This window comes from Struthio camelus, chromosome 3, assembly GCF_040807025.1.
Source record: "Struthio camelus isolate bStrCam1 chromosome 3, bStrCam1.hap1, whole genome shotgun sequence".
Taxonomy (NCBI): domain Eukaryota; kingdom Metazoa; phylum Chordata; class Aves; order Struthioniformes; family Struthionidae; genus Struthio; species Struthio camelus.
Window position 1 is genome coordinate 117,836,751 of NC_090944.1, and position 23,295 is coordinate 117,860,045.

Below are 23,295 nucleotides of genomic sequence, written 5' to 3' on the forward strand. Positions count from 1 at the left end.
GGCTCAGCTGGCCAAACCCCTTCCCTTGGCTGTCTCTGCCCTATATTTGTTCGTGGGGTAGCATCACTCCGTCCTTGCTCAGCACTTGCTGCCAAGCTGCATTACTGGCTTTTACTGCATTACACCTCTGCAGTTACTTAGCATCCCGCATCTCACTCTTTCTCAGAGCCCACTCCAGCTTCCACCCAGCATTCATTTCTCTTGGTTGTATAGCGTGCGTGCACTTCGCTGCATAGCTCACAGGACTCTCCAAAATTACCCTGCAGCACTCGCACAAGTTCCCTTTTACCATCTGCTGCAAGTTCTCTGCTGCTTGTTCCCTTCCTTTCTGCAAGACAGGAGGGCAGGCTCCCAGATGATTTGTTTGCTTTTCTCCCTCTCCCTGCTCTTAGAGGGAGTTATGCTAGACGCATTTGAAACATTCAGTGTTAAGTGTGACTATGAGAGCCAGGCACCCTCGCCAATGGAAAATACATTATCCAAAGTAAAAAGGGCTAAACTTCTGGCTTTGAGGATGTGTTCTCACTTCCTCTCTCCTTTCCAAACACTGTATGTCATCTCTGTCGCACTTGAAACTCTTCTCACGGAGCTGGAACTGTAAAGTTGTATCTGCATTCACATCTGCTCTTCCTTTGTCCATGTTATAAGCCTAACCAATTTGCATTGTCAGCACCTGAAGGCAGAGGTCTAGCACTCCTTTGGAGATTTAATAAGCCTTTTTGTTTTCAACAACAGGAAGGGTAAACTCTGTCAAATGTAAGTTGTTTCATAGTCAGCTAGGAAGAAGCATAGGAAAATGTACAGGTTGGTCTAGCCTATACTCACAGAAGGAGGAGGAGTGGAGTACAAGGCACGTTGCTACTTAAACTGTTTCTGTGATTCCAAACAGTTTTGAGTAGAAGGCATCATAACTGGTTCCAGCATTTTCTTGTGCTGTGACGCACGTAAGCTATTATACCTTTTGAGTGACTGTTTATGCTTTTGTTTTTCTGAGCATCTAACCAACATAAATATAATCTTGGTTATTTGCTGTGTAGAAAAGCTGGTTTTTGGTGTTTTCTTTTAAGAAAGAAACCTAAAAGCATGGGGTGCTTGGGTAATGGAGTACTGTTGACCTAGTAGGATTATTGTAATTGCAGAGCAGCTGCACTAATAATAAAGTTTTGACCACAAGGAAAATGAAGTCTTTGTGCGATAATGTAGAAGGCTGTCAAATCTGGAAAATATCTCTGTGAGACTGTCTGCAGTCATATCAGCTGGAACCAGCTGAGATTACAGGTCATGAATTGGGAAAATAAAATATTTTCCAGGATAGTTAGTTTGTTTTTAAAAAAAAAAAAGTCTATATTTTACTCCTAACAAAGGTTAAATTGTGTTTCCCACACAATAAATACCTGATATATGTTGTGTCTTGATGTACTGGTTGTAAATTGTTTCTGGTTCTGGTCACTGAGCATAAGTGAAATTACTAAAGACAAACAAAAAATGAACCAAAAAGTCACATTGCCCCTTTTATCAAAGTGACTAGTGAATTGCATGCTTTTCTGAGTCTGAAATAAGGGATTTGTCTGTCGTCTTTGCCTGGAAGGAAAACGCAGAGTTGTGCATCTGCTTCGAACAGGTTCAGTTCTGAGTGCAGCATTCAACAAGATGTGTCCATTCTTGTTGTAGAACTGATGTTTGGCAATTAGGTGAATCCTCCATGATAGCAAATCAGCAGCCTGGACCCAGTCAGATGAGTAAACACTGCCCAGTTCTGCCTCGCTCATTGCACAGCATCCCTGCATTTTGAGAAATGCACTTTATTTTTTCTAATGATGTATTAATATTTCTGTAACTGCACTCTATTTATCTTTTGACCTACCTGTGAGGTTAACTATAAAATACTATTCACTGACTCCGCAGGTTCCTAAATACTTGCATCTACGTATACATAAAATACTGCAGTCACATGATAATTGCTGCACAGACATTAATATTTTTGTGTTACACGTTTTTTCATACACGATGCAATACTTGAGGGTATATGCCTTGGTGGTGTAACTGCTAAAGCAAACCCTAATGATAAAGGGGAGAAGTTGTTTCGGGGCTAGGATGCTAAGATACAATGCACAGTTTGAAGTGTTTCATGTTGTAAGCAGAAGAGATCTACTTCTAAAGTCTTAAATCCCTTCTGACGTCTATCAAAATCATAGATGTTTGGGATTAGATTTATGCTTCTTAGCACCAGAAATTGGCATGAACCTGCCAGAAGCTGAACCTGTTTTTCTGAGTTGTCTAGATACTTGATGTCTGAAGCTGAGCTTTCCAAGTCATTTCATCTAGAAAAACAATTTTGTAGCGCGTTCACTAGTTAACTTTCAAATCTGTTCAGCTGATTTTAACAGTTCTGTTTTCCTAGGTAAATATAACCAATTCTCAATATTTGCAGTGTTTTCAGAGGGACCAGTTCCTTGTGTTCTGCAAGAATACACCGATGGTTAACCACTTGAGAAGAAAAAAACATTTTTCCATTTATTGATAAGTGATACACTGTAATATGTTGATCTTGTTCGGGTACATATATTGTCCTTTTCCTCTTCTATTTTTCTCTTAGGCAGAGAACCTTCTACTTGATGCAGATATGAACATTAAAATTGCGGACTTTGGTTTTAGTAATGAATTTACAGTTGGTAATAAACTGGACACATTTTGTGGAAGCCCACCTTATGCTGCTCCTGAACTTTTCCAAGGAAAGAAATACGATGGTCCTGAAGTGGATGTGTGGAGTCTTGGGGTCATTCTGTACACGCTAGTGAGTGGATCGTTGCCATTTGATGGTCAGAATCTAAAGGTATGGTTGAAATATGAAAGCTTGGCTTTTATTTTCCTTAAATCTTCCGTGCGGTTAGTAGATTCACCTTTTAAAACTTTATTCTAAAGGAACTGAGGGAGCGAGTACTGAGAGGGAAGTACCGTATTCCGTTCTATATGTCCACAGACTGTGAAAATCTGCTCAAGAAGCTACTAGTACTGAATCCAATAAAACGAGGTAGCTTGGAAGTAAGTACTTTCATCTTTTAAAATAGCTTTTTCAAATTAAGAATGAAGCAAATGCAGTAACTGCTTAAGATTTGTTTGTTTTTCATGATACGTACTTTATTTCTGTCTTAGGGGCTTAAAAGTCTTGAGGAAAAAACAAGGAAACATCACAGAAACAGTGCAGGTTGAATAGAGAAGGTGTTTGAATAAAAGACTAAGCTTAATTTCAGCTGACCAAAGATTGTCATTTGTAAGAGCATTTCAAAGTGCAAACAGCTCGCACTTGTTTTCATCAGACATTGGAGCTTGTTCAAAACATATGGAGAGCAGAACAAGACTGTAAATATCTTGTGCTTGGAGTGCTTCAGAAGATCAAAAGCAGTGGCAGGCAGCGCTGTAAACACTTGTGGCATAACTTGCGATTTCCAGCCTAATTTCTTAAAAAGGATGGATAGAAGAGGAACGACTTTTAACTGTGATAGGAAGCCAGGTGTTTTTGTTGCCGTAATGCAGATAAATACGAAGAGCTCTCTGAATGGTGATAAGCTAATAATCATCAGCTATCTTTTTAGTCCTTTCTTTACCCCTTCTGGCAACGTTTTTTCTGAATAGCTGGAAAATTAACATATATAATAACTTTTGTTGTGACCATTAGCTAAAATCTATTTTAAGCTTTTATAGGGAGTTAGGATTTTTTTTGTTAGTAAGCCAGGTCTTCCCTTTCAGGGGTGCACATCATTTGTAGGGTGTCTGAAGGGTTCAGTGTTTTTAAGGAGCTGTTTTGTTTGTTTGCCGTATTGGTGTGTGCTTACTGGATAGCTCTGGAGCTGATATTTAGCAAGTTTGGTTTTTTTTTTTGTTCAAAATTCGTTCTAAATGTCTCTCCATTCTGTTTTTGTGATTCTTTAACAAAGAGTGACTTTTAAAAATGAAGCCTACTTTAGAAATGAAAGTATAGCAGATGATAAATAGAATGGTTTTTGGAGATAATACGTGCATGGATTAATCACCAGTGACCTTTGTTTCATCTTTCTGTGCATACTTGTGCAGCAGTGGATGGTGTTCCAGGGAATAAATCCCATTTAAGCAGCTTTTTGCTTGTGGAGTGACTTATGCTTCCTGGCCTGGATGCTACCTGTGCAAGAAAGCATGCACTTAGCTCCATCTGCATGCAGTTTCTTTTAAGTTGATACCATTTTGTGACTTGATATAAATAGCTTTAACTTGAAGAAAATCTGCGCTGAAGAGAGCAGCGAATGGTGTCTTCTACTTTTGTTAATGTTCCTTAATTATATTTATTACTGTCTAGAGGACACAGTGATTGTGATAAGAGCTGAGTCACTGCAAGATGGTGAAACTATTTTTTTTTTTTCCCCCCCCTCCAGTGTCATGTTTCCAGTATTAGGAAGTAGGTTTTCTTTTTATCAGACTTTTCTCCAGAGCTTCTGCAGTTTCTCTTCAAATCTAATTTCACTTTCATTCTATATAGTAGTCTTATGCAACTCTTACAGTTCCTCGTTGTCCCTGGAGAGGTGTTTGAGAGCGGCTTCCCTGGAACTGCATAGTTGTCAGACTGTGTGGAGGAGAGCAAATAAACGTTATGTGCGATGGGGGTCTTGGCCGTTTTGATGATAACGGACGTTGGTCTTTGCTGTAATCTGAGGGAGAGAGACATAATAAATTTCCTTTTTTTTGAGGAATGTTCCTGAAATCATATGGTGATTGAAGTGGGAAAGCTATGGGAAGTGGAAAGTTTTGGGAAGAAATGATTATTTCTTCTGTCTGAGCACTTTTAAAAATACATATTGAAGATGACAATATACACTTATGAGAAGCTTTCTAAAAGTGGAAAGATAACGTTATCTTAGATAGGGAGGATTTTGGTTTGTACTTTGTCTTTTAATTTTTTGCTCAGTCCCAGCCTCACACCCGCTTGCCGTTCCCATGCGTGTTTTTCCCAGACCATCCAATAAGACGTTTGCCAGCAGCGCTGGCATCAAAGCTGAGACTGACACAGTATCAGCACTGTATGTGTTAAGCTTAGCCATTCCTCTGGTAAGAATCGGGCAAATTTTTATAATACTGGTTTGTGTGGACTTTTTCATAGTGGCAGCGGAGAGAAAACATTTTAGAAGCAAAAGAGCGTTACGGAAGAGTAAATCTTTGCAGGAAGAAAGAGGGAAAAGTGCAGTAGCAGAGACTACGTGGAACCGTCTTCGCGGGCAGAACGTCGAGCGGTTTTTCCACTCTCGGCAGTTCTTTGAACAGCAGCTCTGTGAAATCCCAGCAGAGCAGACCTATGCTCACAGAGAGGAACGAGGCAAATATTTTTGAGGAAAAACGAGTCTTGAGCTAGGTCAAACTTTTATTAGATGGCTTTCCTGAAGATTGTGAGAAAGTTCATCAGTGATGCCCAGTTGGTTTTAATACGGTTTGGGTTGACAGTCAGCTCTCTAAATATCCTGACCAAGGCTGCTGCTCTGTGATCAGCTGACCAGAAGCCAAGGTGAATTTACACACGTGTAACATTGATACTGAAGCTGGATCGCTTGTGTCATTTCAAAATGCTTCATTGTAAGAGGCTGTTTTAAATATTGCCCAATAACTGAGTCTGCCTGTGAGATCTTGTATTTGAAAGACAGAAGATAGAAAAACTGTAGCTGTTTAACAGATGGAAACCTGGAGGAGCTTGCATTGAACTGTAGATCCATGTACTTAAGCAAGAGACACAAGAAACAAAGTGGGAATTGTTGAGTTTATCTCTTAACTCCAAGAGGATCAAGAAAGGGAAGTGGGGTTTTAAGCAGTGTGCTTCCTGTCATCCAAAAACCCCATTCTTTCTTCACCTTACATTTAATTAACAGTATTCTTAAAAGATGGTAGTTGCAGGCGCTCTTTCTGGAGTCGTGTCGTGTTACTAAAAGGCTACAAATAACCAGAGCCTGTTGTCAAGTGAGTTTTTCTCCTGTGTGCTCGAATTGCAACATAGCAATATGTGTCCACAACCCTTCCTGCCTGCCTCCAAAAACGGATGCCTTTCACAATTCAATTTTGTGGTAACGTTTTGAATAAATCTTTACGTCATACTGTCAGCAAAACGTTAACTGGCTCAAGTATGGTGTTGCGAACTGCTCTTGCAAGGAAACGGCTATTTAGGTCTGTAATCTGGCAGCATGACTGCATACAAGGGCTTTGGTTACATCAATGGAAAATTGAATCTTTTGCTCTATGTGAGAGAGCTTAATTCGGCGTTTGAGAGGCATATCTGGAGCCTGTGGGAAAGCTGCCTTGTTGGCACTTGTTTGGCTCTGCTGTCAGTCTAGTGAGCAATCTTCGCCCCTGTCCCTCAAGAGGCACGTGTGCCTGCTTGCTGCTGTGGGAGGAAACTTTTTTTTAGCAGTCTTAAAATAAGTGCTTGAGGAGAAACTGCGGTGGTGATTAGGGGTTCCAGCTGCTCAGTCTTGCAGGCGCATGGGAGACCCAGGCCACAGCAGAAGGAAATTTTCCTGAGATACACATGCGAAATTTTTTTAAAGTAAATATCTGCATGTCGTAGAGCGAGTTAAAGGCATTTCTCCCCCTCCAGCTGAAATGTGAACACGTGCGGTTCTCGTGCAGGGAAAAGACCCATAGGAAAAAAATGACCAGTTGGGGTCAAGGTCTAGATAATACATAACATAGGCACACTTCCAAAATAGTTCTTTAGTTTCTAAACATTTCTTTTGCTATTATTTGAAGGAATTGTTTTATTTTATTAGAATTTATTTTATTGGAATTTGTATTGTGGTAACATCTAGGAATCCTGATCAAGATTAGGGTGTGAGCATGTCGGACGCTCAGCAGGACAGGATTAAGAGGCCAGTGGAAGTGAAGGGCCCAAAACGAATTAATTGTGATTGTGAGAAGTGCTGCTTTCTTTCGATAGTTTTTCCTGATGTTTTTAGCTGGTTGCTTGTAAAGGATAAGTGGATAGCAGGGGGAATGAATTAATGGAAGCAAAAAATATGTGAAAGATAAAAGGAGGAAGTAGAAGATGATGAGGAGAAAAGGAGGGAGGGAAGGAACAACATTCAAATTAATAAGAATTTTAAGTTGTTTTATGTCCCAGACCACCCAGCACAAGTTTAATCAGGTAGGTAAATGGCATATTGAACTAAGCCTCATTTGTTTTCTTAGCAAATTATGAAGGATCGGTGGATGAATGTTGGCCACGAAGAAGAAGAATTAAAGCCATATACTGAGCCTGAACCAGATTTTAATGACACCAAGAGAATAGGTAAGACAAGGATGTTGCATCTGATGTACGTAGCCAATTTTATCTTGCAAGTCAAATTAATTTTTTTTAAAGAAACTGAGATAAAAGCTTACCATACAACTAAAATGTTTTCTTCTTATTTAAATGAGAGACCACATTACAAAGCCCTCATTATAACTACTGTTGTGACTTCACTGAGCTGATGTGACTACAGGCACAGCAAAGGACAGCTAAGATTACAGCATTCAGCGGGCAGAAGAAAACAAATTTTGTTACGAAGGCAACGATTTTTATCTGCCTTGGACAGAGAAAGATACTGCATTGGCCCTGTAGCTATTCATAATTTCTGTTTGCCAGTGTTTTATTTGTTTGTTGAATTACATGTAGTAGTGTTGAGAGTTTTCAAGAGCAAAACAGCAACGGAACAGGGAGTTGTTGTTAGGTTTTGCACAGCAAAGATGATACTAATTGATTTGATTTCTAGTTACCTTTTACGTTTTAAGTCTTTTTTGTTTTCAGCGTTCTTAAATTGTCAGTAAATCCCAAATACTTAATTCTGCTGATGTATCTAACTCTTTATTTTTAGACATAATGGTCACTATGGGATTTTCAAGAGAAGAAATCCAGGAATCTTTAGTAAACCAAAAGTACGATGAGGTCATGGCTACTTACCTGCTTCTGGGTAGAAAACCACCTGAAGTAAGTGCTTCCTAATTTACATCTGCTGATTTGGCCTTTACATCTGGCTAAGTTGAATATTCTGTTTCTCAGGTTTCTTTTATGAACTATTTCGTAAAATTAAATATATATAATTTGGAATTGATAATTTAGTTATGTCTTTCCCTTTTTAAAATCTTTTTTGATATCTTGTTAGTTCCCATGTGAAGGAATAGATTGGACAAAGTATCTTGATATTTGCTTGCAAATATGTTGAACTGGTTATTAAAAAAGCTAGCTCTTAATCTAAAGTGATGCGACTTCTAAATGCTGAGTCGTCTTCCTGTCATGTGTCACGTATGCTCACAGTTAAAATCTGAAATAGTTAAAAATTTGACTAGGGCAATTTTTCTTCCAAATACTAAGCTGTGACAGCCTTTCTTGCTTTCTCATTCATAAACTCATTCTTTCTCACTCAGTATACTACAGTATATTTTATTATTTATTAAATAATTGTGTCATAATCATTAGTAAATTTGTAATGGAAGGTCTTTCAACTGTTTTGGAACTAGAGGGATGTGCAAATATTTTGGAGCTATGGGGAGTCTCAAGAAATCAAGCCAGGGCCTTCTCTTTGAAGGAGTTTTATTTTCCTACTGCTTCATGGGCCTTTCTTAATTTCTAAGATAGTGTAGTTCTGATATGAGCATCCTTCAGTGCATTTTCCCACAACATCTCTGAACCAGAATTCCCATGTGGTTGCACAGTGTGGAGGGAATCTGTCTGAAATGATTTTAACTCAGACTGCTTGGAAGAGGAAGTTTGTCTTTTACACTGCTTTTACTTACAAAGTCTGCTGCTTATCCTGTAACTGTAAAACCTATGGCCGAGATGCATATCTTTTGAAAACATGCTGAAGGCTGTAAAGAGTCCTTGAATCATTAGTACTTGCTTTTCTAGCCTCTCCGACTTGTGTTCCAGGTTCATCTGATGCATTTTGAAATTGTTCTGATGCTAGAAATGCTCTTTAAACTTAAAAAATAAAGGGGGGCAGGGAGGACCCATTCTTTGGTTTGGGTTTTGAAGTAACAGGTTTTTTTTGTTTTTGTCCAGATTATTCCAATTTTATTTTGAGCATTCATTAACCCTTTCTCATAGCTTTAGGTGTGTATTTTTAAAGCCTACGCAGGTGTAGTTTGAGAACATGATTGCGGGGCTGTTTGTTTTACAGGCCCAACAAGGGCAATAATAAAGATTAAGTGATAAGGGTCAGTGTGAAGAAAAATGTACTCTGAATACCTTTTTTTTTTTTTAAAAGAAAAAAAAAAAAAGCTTTTGAATGGAATTCTTCACTGTACTGTGCCAATAAAAGTACCAATAATGTTCAATTTTGTTTAGGCTTTCAAAATGTTTTTCTTATAGTTTGAAGGAAGCGAGTCCTTGTCCAGCAGCAACCTGAGTCAAAGGTCTCGTCCTAGCAGTGACCTCAACAACAGTTCTGTGCAGTCTCCTGCTCACTTGAAGGTCCAGCGGAGTATATCAACTAATCAGAAGCAACGGCGGTTCAGTGATCATGGTGGGGATGACATTCCAACAAGTAAAGTAACATACACAATTTAAGTCTGAATGTGCAGTGTTTTTGTGAACCTGGCTGGTCCACCGCTCTGTGCATTTGTTGTGTATTTCATCATGCTCTGCTGTGATGCTTTTATCTGTAGGAAAGCTTCTATGGTAAATATGGGCCAATTTAATATACAGTATTAATTTTTTGGACTCATTACTTGGTTGACTAACTGAATAATAGCTTTAGGATGCTTCCTGCTTAGGAGATAATGGTATAATCCTGGTTTGAATAAACTCAAAGACTGGAAACCATTGTGTTTATAAGTACATTTAGAGTTGGGGCCAAATTGTTGGTTTCTTGGAGACAACAATTTTGCCAACTGTTCAGGAAGCATTTTTGGGTGAAAGTGGCTACATCGGAAAGCAGTACATATTTAAAAAATATAAACGAAACTTTTTTTTTGTCTCAAAAACAACTATCAAATTATTAGAAGCTTTTTAAATTTTGACCCCTCTCTCTGTCTAGATTCCCGTTCTTTCTAATTTTTTCCCGGTACTGTTCTCCCCCTGTGTTAGTATGACTTCCACACACCCCGCACCCAAGAAAGTAACCGGTACTGTGGAGCATTATCATTAGCTGATAAACTTTTACTTCAAGGGAGTGTAAACCTCTACTGATGGAGGATTTGCCCCAAAGCATTTTAAAAAAGATGAGAGGGAAAAACTGTCTTTTTCCAAATATCAGCACAGTTTAAACACTGTAGTTTTAGTTTTTTAGGGAAAAAAAGATCTTTTCTGGTGCACGTAGGAGATTTTAGGCAAAAAGTACTAAAGCAAAGAAAAAATCAAAACCAGTTTCCTCTAGTTGCTTTCTTTTCTTAATATAAAACAAATTGCATTGGTTTAAAATGAGTATTAAAATGCTGCTCTAAGTTTTTTACATATTGATATGAAATAGAAACTAATTCAGAACGGCAAATTGGTAACAAAGGGAGATTGGATAAGAAACAGAATGTCACCGCTCAATTTAATAGGTTGGCGTGCATGCCAAGTTTGCAGTGGTAGTTGTGCAGATGCTTTTTTTTGTACTCAGGAAATCGTAGCGTATTTTGACCAAGGAAAAAGCAGTGGTTATTTTTAGGTAGTATTAATATTGTTTTTACTTGACAGTTGGTCCATCAATTCCTCCTGCTGTGTCATACACAAAAAGGGCTCAGGCAAATAGTGTGGAAAGTGAACAGAAAGAGGACTGGGACAAAGATGTATCACGCAAACTTAGCAGCACTGCAGTGGGATCCAAAGGAGAGATGGCTGCAAGTCCACTTGTGGGTCCAGAAAGAAAGAAGTCAACTACAGTTCCAAGTGTGAGTGTGTGTTTAATGTGTTATATTTATTTTTCCCTATTTAAACAAAATCTGCTGCATAAAGTTACTATAGACATAATGGTTACTGAATAAGCCACTACGACTATTTCTGGTAACTTTTACTGGCAGACAGAAATGGGCTATGGTGAATGTATTTTAAAATAAATTTTTCCTTCTGCCCAACTTTACTTTTTCTAACACTAACCTAACTGTAAGCGCGAGAATGTCTGCACTCAGGCAAACTGAAGATCTGTTGAGACAAATGGTGGCTATTTAGAGAAAGAACATAAGAACAGATCCAGTATAGAGTGCTCTTTCTCTGGTTTACCAATGCTTGTGTATCCAGAAGGAAGCCAAGGGACTTCCCAAATCGAAGATTTCATCTGAAAGATACTTTGTAGTATTCCTCATGAACTTATTCTCTATGAATTTGTGTATTTAGCTTTTTGAAGCCACTTATATTTTGGGCTTCCATGACAAGCTGCAGAATTCACAGGATGGTCACAAGCTGTGCAAGCGGCGGGGACACAACCCACTTTGCGTCTTTAAATTTGCTGCCTGGTGATGGTATGAGTTACAACCTGGTCCTTGTGTTAGGAAACGATTAATTTACAAATTCTTCTGTTACCACATAATTCATAGTTTTTGTAAACCTCTATCATATTACTGCCTCAAATCTTTTTTTTTTTTTTTTTTAATAGTCTGTCTCTTCTTATGTGGAAGTGTTCTCCTTTGTCTTGTGGAAGTTCACGTGTAGTGGTATCAGTGTTCAGGGCACACAGTGGAAAAATACTGTCTGGTGTTTAAACGAAAATGTATACTACTTAGGAGCGTGAGTCCATGTGGAAAACAATTTTTTTGTAATATGCATGAATCAAAATGTAGAGTAAGATACAAGTATACGTTTTGCTATTTAAGAGACAAACTGTATTAAAGACAAGAATACTTGCCATCTTTTCCTGCAGTAAGCAGAGAGCAGGAATTTTCATTGCCCTTTTGGGATTCCGAATGCCGGTTCCCATCTTGGATTCTGAGAAGACAACACACACTTCTACTAGAATTTGCTTTTAAAAAAAAATACACTGAAGTTCACTGAACTCTTTAACATTCTACACACTGTATCTGCAGTACATCCAGAGATGCTCTAAACTTTTTTTCAAATTTCTTTAATACATTTTTTCCCACAAAGGAACTTGAAAATTATGGCAGTGTGGATTGCATGCAGGGACTTAGTCTTCTAAGATGAGATTTCATATCTAAGCTTTCCCAAAAGTACATTGCCCCAAAGCTGATTACAGTGATGATAAGCTGATATGTCGAAAGCATTTCTCTGCTTTGTGAGAGCTAATTAAATGGCGCATCTTTGCCATGAAGAATGAGGAATTGATTTGCTTGCTCATAGTTACTTCAGTGTTTGTACATTGTAGATCTGTTACTATTTTAGGGACTTTGTGAAAGGCTTTGTGATGAGCAAGATTAAGGTGGAGTGGCATCTGAAATTTCAACTGTAGTTACAGTTGAGCAACTTATACAAAACCCATGAATTTGTTTTTCTTTAAAACTCACTGAAAATTAACTTCTGGCTAATTTAATGCAGAGAATTTCAAAACACTTTTTTTGTGTAACTAAGGGTAGCATGTTGTTAGGGAAGGCAAGATTAATTTAAAAATATTAACTGCCTTCAGTCATATATTAGTCTAATTTAAGAGTTTAACCAACTACAATAATTGTTTTTCAAATTAATCTTCATTATAAATGGTATTGGCTTTGGAACAGTTCATTTACTAGTTTCTACAAGTTTCCGTTCTGCTATGGAGAGATGCTAAGTTGTTGAAGCTGTTGGTAAGGGTGACAAATGGGGGAGAGTTATACCTCAAACAATGTAGCTTCAGTAAAACGCTATGTTCTTTTAAGGAAGGTGTCAACTTTATAAAGGATTTTTTGTTTAAAAAAAAAAAAATCTGTTCAGTAGATTAAACTTTAGAATTAACTACTCTACACAGTTATTTGTTTTCATTTATCTGTGTGACGCTATGAACAACCATGTGTTCAGAGCACTATTAATAGAATAAACAGAATCTACGTTTAGGTCTCCTTAGGATGGAGGGGAATTGCGGCAATTATATTTTCCTTGACTCTAGTTAGAGAGGTGGATGCATGGTCTGCTGGCACTGTAGGGCACGTACAAGTACTTCTGGTCTTCTCACGAAGATCTATAGTCAACTAACAGGATCTAATCTTACAAGGATGATCGTTTCTGTGCACGTTCCATACAAAATTACTTCTAGGAGAGGTTTTTTTTTAAATGTAGGTTTTTAAGGACAGCAAAGCTCCCCTAAATATACTTACTACTATAAAGTTCGTACTATATGCAATATGAGGAAAACAGTTCACAGCAGATATTCAATACGTGCCCTATTATAAACCAGCTGCTTCAGGGTAGCTGAAAATTATGGAATTTAAGCACTTATATGCCTTTTTCTTACTCTGATAACGGTTTAAAATTAGTATCTAGTTCACATTCTTTTGTACATACATAAAATACAGTTAACTAAAATACTTTTCTTTATCATTATTTTTCCCTAAGCTTCTTTATAAATATATAGTAAATCTTGCAGAATTCGTTATATTCTACGGTACTTGAATTTAGTATAAAACTAAACCTTTTGCCAGCATGCATGATGACATCAAGTTAGCATTTTACAAACCTCTTCCATTGCAAATTCGATATGTACCATATTAAAAACAGAATTGCACTTCCTGTACTGAAGGTAAGAGGAGGCAATTGATGCTTGGCAGGGGGAGGAAGAACGTTTGCATGCATTTTATGAAACGTGTGCAAACTTAAAGTAACAAAAAGAGAGGGTCCCATCATTGTTCATTGCTAGAATATTTACAATTTTGTTATGAAGTCTTACGGTAGAGCTCCTCAGTTGTGCATCATAATGTCTAGTTTGACTAACACAGGTTGATCTTTTCATTTTAACTTTGTAAACCCTCTCGACAGGGGGCAGCAAACCGTAAGGCTGAAGCTCTAGTTGTCAACTTAATCCACTCATGAAAGCGTTTAAGGCAGCCATATATATATATATATATATGTGTATATATATATTCTTTGGGATTCTAGTTCCTGTAGCTCTTGATCCCAGAGCCAAATAAATCAGAAACAGTGTGTGGGAATTGAGTAATACTTAGTAAAGCAAGTGTCAGCAAAATGATGCTTCTCTAGGCTTTCTTTTTGTGTGCTCCCAATGGCACAGTAGAGATGTTGAAAGAGGTGTTGGAAAGGGATAGCTGATGATATAACTGATTTGTGTTACCAGGTACAACATGTACATTCTTAATGTCTTCACATGTACTAGAAATGCCTGAAATTCTGTTCTGATTTGCTTCTCATGCTTGCATTTTTTGTGCAGCTTTATATGTAGTAGAAGAGTTAATTTCATATTTCTTTTAATTTAGTCTTAATTTTCTTCTAGAGCAATGTATTTGCTGGCACTGGAATGACAAGAAGGAACACTTATGTTTGTGAACGGTCTTCAGATCGCTATTCTGCAATACAGAACGGGAAGGACAACAGGTATTCTTCAACTTACTCACTTACTAACCTGGGTATGAGAAAAGAGGAATGCCAGAGGTGGGCAATTCATCAATACAATTGTGAAACGTGGTGTGAAGTGTGTAACGTCTGACTGCATGTTTTCATTTAACCTTCCACGGAAGTTTCTAAATTTGTGATGAAATTTATAATCAGATCTACCTTTGCCCCTTTATATGGAATCATATTTATTACTAACAGTTGTCTTCCAACACAGAGAAAATAATTATATTTGCGATTTAAACTAACAAATTAATTCTGCCACAGAGTACTTCAGATGGATCACTCTAGCAGTTTAGTATAATCCTTTTCCGTTTTCTTTAGTAATCATTAAAAAATTTTAAATGGTAAGGCACATGGATCCTTTTCTATATCTTTTTAGCTCAAATAATACTTCTGTAGTGATTGTAAGCAAACTATATCTGTAGGTGGGATGATAATTACACCTACTACTGTATTTAAGAAAAACATAGCATAGTATTTAACACTACCACGATTACTTTTTTAACAACATCCTCTCTGTTAATCCTTGGTGTAGTTATCCTCTGTATCTAATTGAAAAATAAAACAGTAGTTAAAATAACAGGATTTTTTTTAAAGGAGTATAATAAAAATTGATTATTTTTAAACAATAGCCAACCTATTCTGATTTCTAAGTAATTTAAATAATGCTATTAAAGTACAAAGGAAAAAAAAACCTATCAGGAAATAACATAATCTCGTAAACTAGGTTTTTTTTTGTTTGTTATCTTAATATTTGAAGTTTTTAATGATATATTTGATTTGGGGGAAAAAAGAAAAATATAGAGCTGTTGATATGCACTAAAATGAAGAGCTAGGAACCTATGAAAAGAAAGATAAGACCTATTACATAATAATTATCAGAAAATAGTAGTTATTATTTTATACAAATACAGTCAAACAGTTATTTAAATTGCTTTAATGAGGTCCAGAAATAGGCAGAAAAAATAATTTTCAATATTGAGTTAATTTCAAATTATCAGGTGATGTTTTCAAAAATAAATGTATTTCCAAATTTTTATGTATAATTTAAAAGATTTGAACAACACTTTTAACAAAAGACCCTTTTTAAAAAGAAAGATACATGGTTTGTTTAAAATACGTACTCAAATGTATTTTTCCGATTTAAGGAAGTATTGCTAAAGTTTTTGTATAATAGATGTAATACCAAAATACTATAAAGAGAAGGGGTTTTATCTTATTTTGAGGTTTTTTGTTTTACAGTTTATTTTTAATTTTTTACAGCATCAGTAAAATAAATATGCTCAGTTCTTTGAAAAATGAAAGAAAATAATCTTCTTGAGTTGTATATTTGGCTTTCCTACAGTACGCTGTATTGCAGTTCAATGTGTGTTTGGTGTAGTTGAACCTCTTGTATCATCAGTTTATTGTGAATCTGAAAGCTTTCCTCTTAACAGTCACAAAGCTAAATAATGTTTGTAGTAGTTTCTAATACAGTTTTAATGTAACTTCATTTATGCTTGTGGAAGCAAAGTTGTAATTTAGCTCAAGTCCTTTGGGTTTAAAAATTCATAACACACTAGTTTCTGTTGGTACTTTCATCCCTTCTTTGTCACTCAGGCTAAGCAGAAATAAAAATACTAGTGGAAACAACTGTCATGAAAGGGTGGATGCAGCCTAGCAGTCACTGGGATAGTGGACTGATGCAGAAGGTGAACTTAGTGCTCAAAACAGGATGGCCCGTTTTGGTCCTTCTGGGAAGGCACTGCAGGCTCTACGGTGTGACACTCAGGTCATGAGCGCAAGGTCCCATCGGTGCCTCTCAGCAGCCCCTGGGAGGCAGCTTCCCAGGGTTGTGGCTGACTTCTAAACCTTGTCTCTCTGTGAGAGAGTTAAGTTCCTGAGTGACCTTTTATAGCTTTTAAAATTGCATTTCACTTTCAAAACTCATCAAAGGCGGGATTGGTGAGTTTTTGGTCGTAATTTGCCTGTAGGAATTTCGTCTCTTGGAATAAATCCAGCATGGCAGCCACAGTTACTAATAACCATAGCATTTTTCAAATTCCAGTGCTGTCATTGTCGAAGGCGTTTTATGGCCTGTTGACATTCTCCAAGATACTGGAGATGTTTTTCGAAAGTGAATACAACTTTGCGTTACTGAAGAAGCATAGTTGTCATGTAATAAGGAACAAGTAATTCCATATACATCATGTTCCAAGACATTGCCATGAGAGAAAACAAAGCGATTGGAAACATCTGCACGAGACTGGCCATATTTTGCTCGTGTCTTGCATGATCTCATGTTGATACGACACCTCTAATTATTTAAATTGCTGAAAATGTTTGGAAGAACTCGATCAGAATCAAAGGGAATTTTTCACTCTCCTGAGAAAATTTTGATCACCTAGAGAAAATTCAAGTGGCAACTTTTAGATAAATCCAAGGTGCGGGGAGAGAGAATTCGGAACTGGGTTTGTGGCTGTTGACTGGGCGCCGCAAGTTCACCTTCTCTTCCATGGGTCGGGCTTTCTGATAAAGCTACTTTCCCTTAATACGCTATGGAAAACTAGGGAGGAGAAGTACAACTTGGTCCTTTAGAAACAAGATCAGTTTCAAGCAAAAATGTGTCAGCAGTTCCAAATCAACATTTTTTTGAGTTTTAGGTCTTGGGGTTTTATCTGAAAATCAGGATGTTTGCCTCACAAAAAATGAATCTATTTAATCAATATGTTTAAGCCTCCTGTGATTTTTTCTTTCTTTCTTTCTTACTGTATTTTTGATCATTTTCATATGGTCTTTCTTCAGTAGTTTGAGTGTTTTTTGTAAGCCTCAATCCTGTGAGGAATGAAAGAGCCTGATTTAACATATGTAGTGATCTGACTTACGGTTTCAGAAGTACAATAAGAATGTACATTAAATGGTTTTTCCCCCAGTTCTGTGTTTCTGACTTTGCCTGAGAGGCAGCCTCATCACTCAGCTCTCTAGCTATTTGTGAAATGCCATCTTTCTGGGGTTGATGATGTTTAAACAGTACTCTCTATATTCTAAAAGAAAAAATGAGTAATCATTTTTCATTTTGCTTGTGATGGATGTGCATTGGGGGTTTTTGGTAGAGTTCCTAATACTTGTCCTGCATGCTATGTTGAAGCTTTGCACTTCTTGACAGATGTTCTCTGTGCTGAGATGACCCTCTGTTAAGATGTGAATATTCCATTTATGAATTCTAAGCCAGGGTGGTGGTACATTTAGTATAGCAAAGAGTGACTGAACTACTTTTCCATAACAGTAATTTCTTGTTGTCGTCTTGGGTAAATCACACGCACTTATTTAGAATAACTGTTTGTTTGTTTGCACGCAGTTCGTTCATAATTCTAAGACTCTCGTTCAAGATCTGGGGTTGACTTTAAAACTAAAGTGAAACTACTTTAGGGTTTTACATCAACTCTTCTGTTTGTTGAAATGGATACCTTTAAATAAATCCTTTTCTCCCCCTACCCTCTCTTTCCTGGCCCACCTGCCTTGCTCCCCTGGTAAAAGCCTAACAGAAATGTCTGCAAGTAGCACGTCCTCGGCGGGCTCCGCGGTAGCTTCTGCTGTGTCAGCCCGGCCACGACATCAGAAGTCGATGTCTGCCTCTGGTCATCCAATAAAAGTTACCCTGCCAACCATCAAAGATGGCACTGAAGCTTACCGACCAAGGTAATGGATTGTTTGTTATTTCTTTAAAGCTTTAGACTTGGAAAATATTGTTGTTTGGTTCTTGGTGTATTTCAACACGTTTACAGTCTATTCAACACCGTCATATTGCGTTCTGTTCGGACACGGTAGCTTACTCTTGGGTAATGTCTGCATTACGTACGATTTTAGGCATGATTTTGTTCATGGCGCGTGTTTGCAGACACTTAAAGCTTCTTGACTGGCTCCCTCTGGAAACTTCTGGAAAACTTACGTAGTTACAAGTTTAACTAATGCAGACACGACCATATAACACAGGCCACCATAAATTCAAACTAAATAGCAAAATGTTTAACATGTTGGTTTTGGAGGTTCTTAAGCTCACTTCTGTCTAAATGCACCACAGTATCGCTGCTCTTACTCTCAACTGCCCAAGTAGCTTTATAAATTTAATTTTGCCAGCTGGTTCCTCTGTAAGAAATATTTGCAAAATTGTAGTAGTGCTTGTGTATTAAAAGGTTTTTTTTATGAGTATGTTTTTCAGAAAGAGGGCTAGGAACACTTTAAGCTCGTATTGCATGCTTTCTTTCCTTTTTCTTTTCTCCTATTATCTGGTGGTGGTTCTTTTTTTTTTTTTTAAACTACTTTTAACGCTTGAGATAATTGATTTTATAGTTTCTGTATGAAAATATCACTTGATTGTTTCCAGGCATGAATTATAAAAATAAATTAGTAGTGGGCTCAGGTTTAAAAAAGAAAAAAAAATCACAGCAGGGTTTTTTTTTCCTGTCTTTGAGAAATGGTTGTCATGTAGGAGGGTTTTTAGCGTAGTCTTTCTCTTTTATTTATGCTTCTCTTTTCCCAGCAGTGCAACTCAAAGAGTGCCTGCTGCTTCCCCGTCTGCTCATAGTATTAGCACTACCACTCCAGACCGAACCCGCTTTCCTCGGGGGAGTTCAAGTCGAAGCACTTTCCATGGTGAGCAGCTAAGGGAGCGGCGTAATGCCACTTACAATGGACCGCCTGCCTCACCATCACACGAAACCGGTGCTTTTGCACATGCTAGAAGAGGGACATCAACTGGTATAATAAGCAAGATAACTTCCAAGTTTGTTCGCAGGTTAGTACCTCTGGATTTTTAAGGAGAAAAAAAAAAAAAAAAATCCCAGCCTATAAATAGGGCCATAATTGCAAAGTCGTTGAGACTTTCCAGTTTAACAGTCTGAAGTAAACGTGAATTTAGTTTGTTTTGTATGTTCCTTCCAGAACCTGCTTTGTTTCACTTCTCTGTGTATATTGTAACCATTCACGTTTGGCCAGCTATTCTCCTGTTTCTTTATCTTAAAGGAGCAAGAGAATGACACTCAAGTTTTTCTTTTTCTTTTTTTTTTTTCTTTGTTCATGCTTTATGACTAAAAGACAAAGATGCTACTTTTAAGTTCAAATCAAATGAACTTAAATATTGAAAGCAGTAACTAAAAACAAGTCATTATTAATCATTAGTAAAATATTGTTAACATTTAACTGCTGAATAGTGACATGGGTGCAGTTTGTTGCAAGGGCTGTTTTTGTAACTGTTACTGTAGTTGGAGTTTGCAAATCATTTTAGGGAATGCTAAATTCTAAGAACAAATGAGAAGCTTAGAAATGGGTACAGTTCTGAATGTCTGGAAACCTTAATATTTTGGTACTATGCAGCCGCTCATATCATGTTTTCAACTTCTTTAAAAGTAAGTTTGGGGCTCTGAAAGAAGAGAAAGCGTGCGTGTGGCGGAGACTCCTGCAACTGCCGTCATTCCTGTGATGATGCTAAGAGTAAGACTACCATGAGGAGAGATGCTGGAAAGGATTTTCAGATGCGCTGTTTAATTTCAAGTGATTGTTGACTTAGGAGTCTTAATAGCTTTCACAAAAAGGGAGACTTAAGTTTGTTTGCTTGTGTCTAACAATAATTTGCTTATAGTTCCCAAGCCTGTTCACGAGTGTGTCCTTTCTGCGTTATTGTCAATTTTACAGCGGAACTATGTCTTGAAAATCTCTATTTTTCTTTGCAGAATTATGCCGTTATGGGCTGAAATCTGTAATTTGTGTGTAAAAGAAGGATAAATTCAAAGTGTCTTTAATTTGAGGCTTCCTAATTTAAACTAATAGTTGCAAATTCCTAAGTACAATATAATAAATTGCTTAAGGTGATCTTGCAGGGGAAAAGAAGAGCGAAAGCCAGGAATTCAGTCATGTTCCTTATAAAAATTCGCTTCACCTGGTATGCTGATAGTGTGTCAACATGTGCCTAAAGTCCTATCTCATGTGATGACAACAACAAAAAGAAAGTATATGAATGGTTTTCTTTTTTCAGAAACCTGAAGAGACAAGAATATGATCCTCCATTTTTGGTATCTCCAGCACTCACATAATTTGGGGGCAGAGGGAGAGTCTGTTCTCTCTGTGAAAGTTACAGCTTAACACAGTTGACTGACTGCGTATTATTAGTATAGGTTTCCAAATAGCAAGAAGAAAAGGATTCATTACTTAACAGCAAATATATAAGAGCACAGGCTGTTTTTTTGTTTTGGTTTCTCTGTTTTGGTTTTTTTTCATCTCTCCGTTATAACTCATTGTTACCTTCTGAGGAATGGTACCTTGAATTTTTTTTTGAAAGGCAGATTGAAGGATTAGTGTTTTTAAGTAAATTGTGTGTTTATAGTTAACATACAGTAAACTGTGGTGTCTTTTGATTAAAATCTTTAGTATAGAAAATTTCTATATAACTTATTCTAAAAAAGATTATTTTGTTTTATAGTGCTAAAAAAGTCAAATGAAGAGTATATTTTCCTGTAGCAAAGATAAGATTTTTTTTTTGGTGTGTTTGTTTTACTTCAGCTGTGTGGGAGTTCTTTAATGATTGGGATTACACAGACTAAAGTTTTTGGGTTTTGGTTGTTCTTTAAACTGGCATCACGTAACTGCATGCCTCTAACTTTTGTGCTATTTAGTAAATAATGTTGTAAAGCCTACTTTCATCAGAAGGTGTCATGAAAGACTTTTGACTTTTATTTTTTGGCAAAGGTAAATGCCTTTTCTGGTAAGTATATAAAATAAATGCATAGTGGGAATGTTTAATGTATAGAGTGTTGAAGTATTTTGTATCAATGGTTCATGTCAAATGATACTTCTCTGATATTAAAAATATTCATGTTCTGAAGGTATTAAATTAATCAACTAATTGAAATTACGTACTAAAATGCTTGTAGCGCAGCTCTAGGAGTGTACCCGAGTGACTTAGACAGTCTATGGTATTTTTCCAAGTTACTTCAGGCTAAAAAGACATAATACAAAATAGTTCCTTTATAAATTACAACTGTAATTCAACAAGATAAATAAGCATAGGGTTTAACTTGTAGCTCATCAGTAATCTTACTGAAGTCAATGTAACATCTGATTTGCTTGAAGTTAGCAGGTGTGGAAGTAACCTTTCTGAACTGGCTTCCAAAGATTCGGTCTGGCAAACACTTGGGCACATCTTATCTTTAACCATGTGACTGTGCTGAACTGTGGGCATGTACCTAAGTGCTTTCAAGATCGAGGTGTAGCAGCCTGGCCCAGAAAGGTGCAGGGTGGTTTGCTCTAGCCACAGCCCCGGGTGCGAGGAACCTCTCTGGACCAGCCCCGACGGACTGCTGCTGCTGCTCTGCATTTGCTGGAATTACCTGTGGCAATTGCTCAGTCTACAGTAGGTTGAGAACAACGTGTTAATCTTCACATGGGTTTAAAAAAAAATATTAAATAGTTACCTGTCAGATGTGGAAAAAGTTAAGATATCATAAAGAGAAGTTAAAATTACAACTGTGAAAAATAATATCAAACAGTATTAGACTTGACATCATTATTATGCTGTTTTTTTTTTTGTTCAGTAGTTAACCTACATCTAGAACAATGTTAAATTTCTTAACTTTTATTTTTCACCTGTATCATTGAATCTCAACCTTAACTTTGTTTTGAGGGATCCAAGTGAAGGCGAAGCCAGTGGCAGAACTGACACCTCAAGGTGAGGAGCCACTATTAATACTTCGCTCCTAGGTCCTTTGCATCAAGGTTTAAGTGATTTCTTAAAGACTTTTAATCAGAATGTGAAATAGAATAGTGCTTAAATAGTCTACATTTAAAAGATGTTACGGATTTTGGGGGGTGGGGGTTTTGGTGAGATCCTTCAACCATCACTTTTTATATTGAGTACTTTGCAAAAATCCAAACTTCTTATTTAAGCATATTCCTATGAATAATAATACCCACATAGAATTAAACCAGTCATTTAGACACCTCTTTAAAACCATGTTTAGGCTTATAAGGATTTAATATTTATTTCAGGTTTCAGTGAAAATGTAGCATACTTTGTGTGTCTGTGTGTGTGTGTGTGTGTATGTACGTATGAAACTTTTACTGTAGTCACAAGTTGTGTTCATTACTAAAACTGCTATTTGCCAGAAGTGAACACTCTGTAGTATCTGAGAAATGAATGTCCCTTTGCACTGAGAAAAAGAAAATAAGTAACATTCAGACAAAAAAGGTGATGACTGCTTAGTGCTGACTTTGTCTGGCAACCGATATGCAGAAATGTTTCATAAGCAATAAAACACTCCTTCAGGTGCTCATTTTTCAGTATATCTGCTCTTTTGGCATGTTTCAACATATGATTCTGTGTTTTCGGTATGCTTAGTACAGTGCATAACTTTTTGTGCTACCTGGTGAACAGGCAGCGAACACACGTTGAAGTTTGTTGCGTTCTAAACCAGTCAGTTACGGAAAGTATTGGCTTAGTTTTCAAAACAGAGCCAGTAAATCTTTATTGTAAAAAGCAGCACACTTCTACACAGGATATGTTGTTTAATACACAGTGCATATTATCTGCATTGGTCCTCTTCTATTCAAAGTCTGTTAGCTGTTGAATCCTTGACTTGGAAAGGGAAAAGAGATAATCGGGTCTTCAGATAAAATTAAGCGTGAAGTTGCTTTCAGCTCTTGCTTTCATTCTCTAGCTTCCTCTACTTTTTATCATTCTACGTTGTCTGTTTTGGGTTACAGGACGTTTGAGATCTTACCCCTGTCCTGCTCTATCCGTTAATATTGATGTAGTTCTCTGGGGATCACAATGAAATTTAAATTTAAAATGCTTGTTTTGGCTC

General features: G+C 37.1%; 1 protein-coding gene across 13 annotated transcripts in view; it reads left to right on the plus strand.

Annotated features, from left to right (window-relative positions):
* MARK1 (microtubule affinity regulating kinase 1) overlaps positions 1-23,295 on the plus strand; it is a 64,546-nt gene that overhangs the window by 38,174 nt on the left and 3,077 nt on the right. For 3 of the 13 annotated variants that reach the window (XM_068939895.1, XM_009669027.2, XM_009669029.2), the window contains 10 exons: positions 2,597-2,833; positions 2,923-3,042; positions 7,198-7,297; positions 7,863-7,975; positions 9,356-9,530; positions 10,667-10,860; positions 14,340-14,440; positions 17,978-18,139; positions 18,981-19,235; positions 22,116-22,160. In XM_068939895.1, the coding sequence (XP_068795996.1) occupies positions 2,597-2,833; positions 2,923-3,042; positions 7,198-7,297; positions 7,863-7,975; positions 9,356-9,530; positions 10,667-10,860; positions 14,340-14,440; positions 17,978-18,139; positions 18,981-19,235; positions 22,116-22,160 (1,502 nt within the window). Of the gene's footprint in view, positions 1-2,596; positions 2,834-2,922; positions 3,043-7,197; positions 7,298-7,862; positions 7,976-9,355; positions 9,531-10,666; positions 10,861-14,339; positions 14,441-17,977; positions 18,140-18,980; positions 19,236-19,846; positions 22,161-23,295 lie in introns of all 13 variants that reach the window. The other 10 variants (XR_011140439.1, XR_011140440.1, XR_011140438.1 and 7 more) reach the window with 10 other exon arrangements.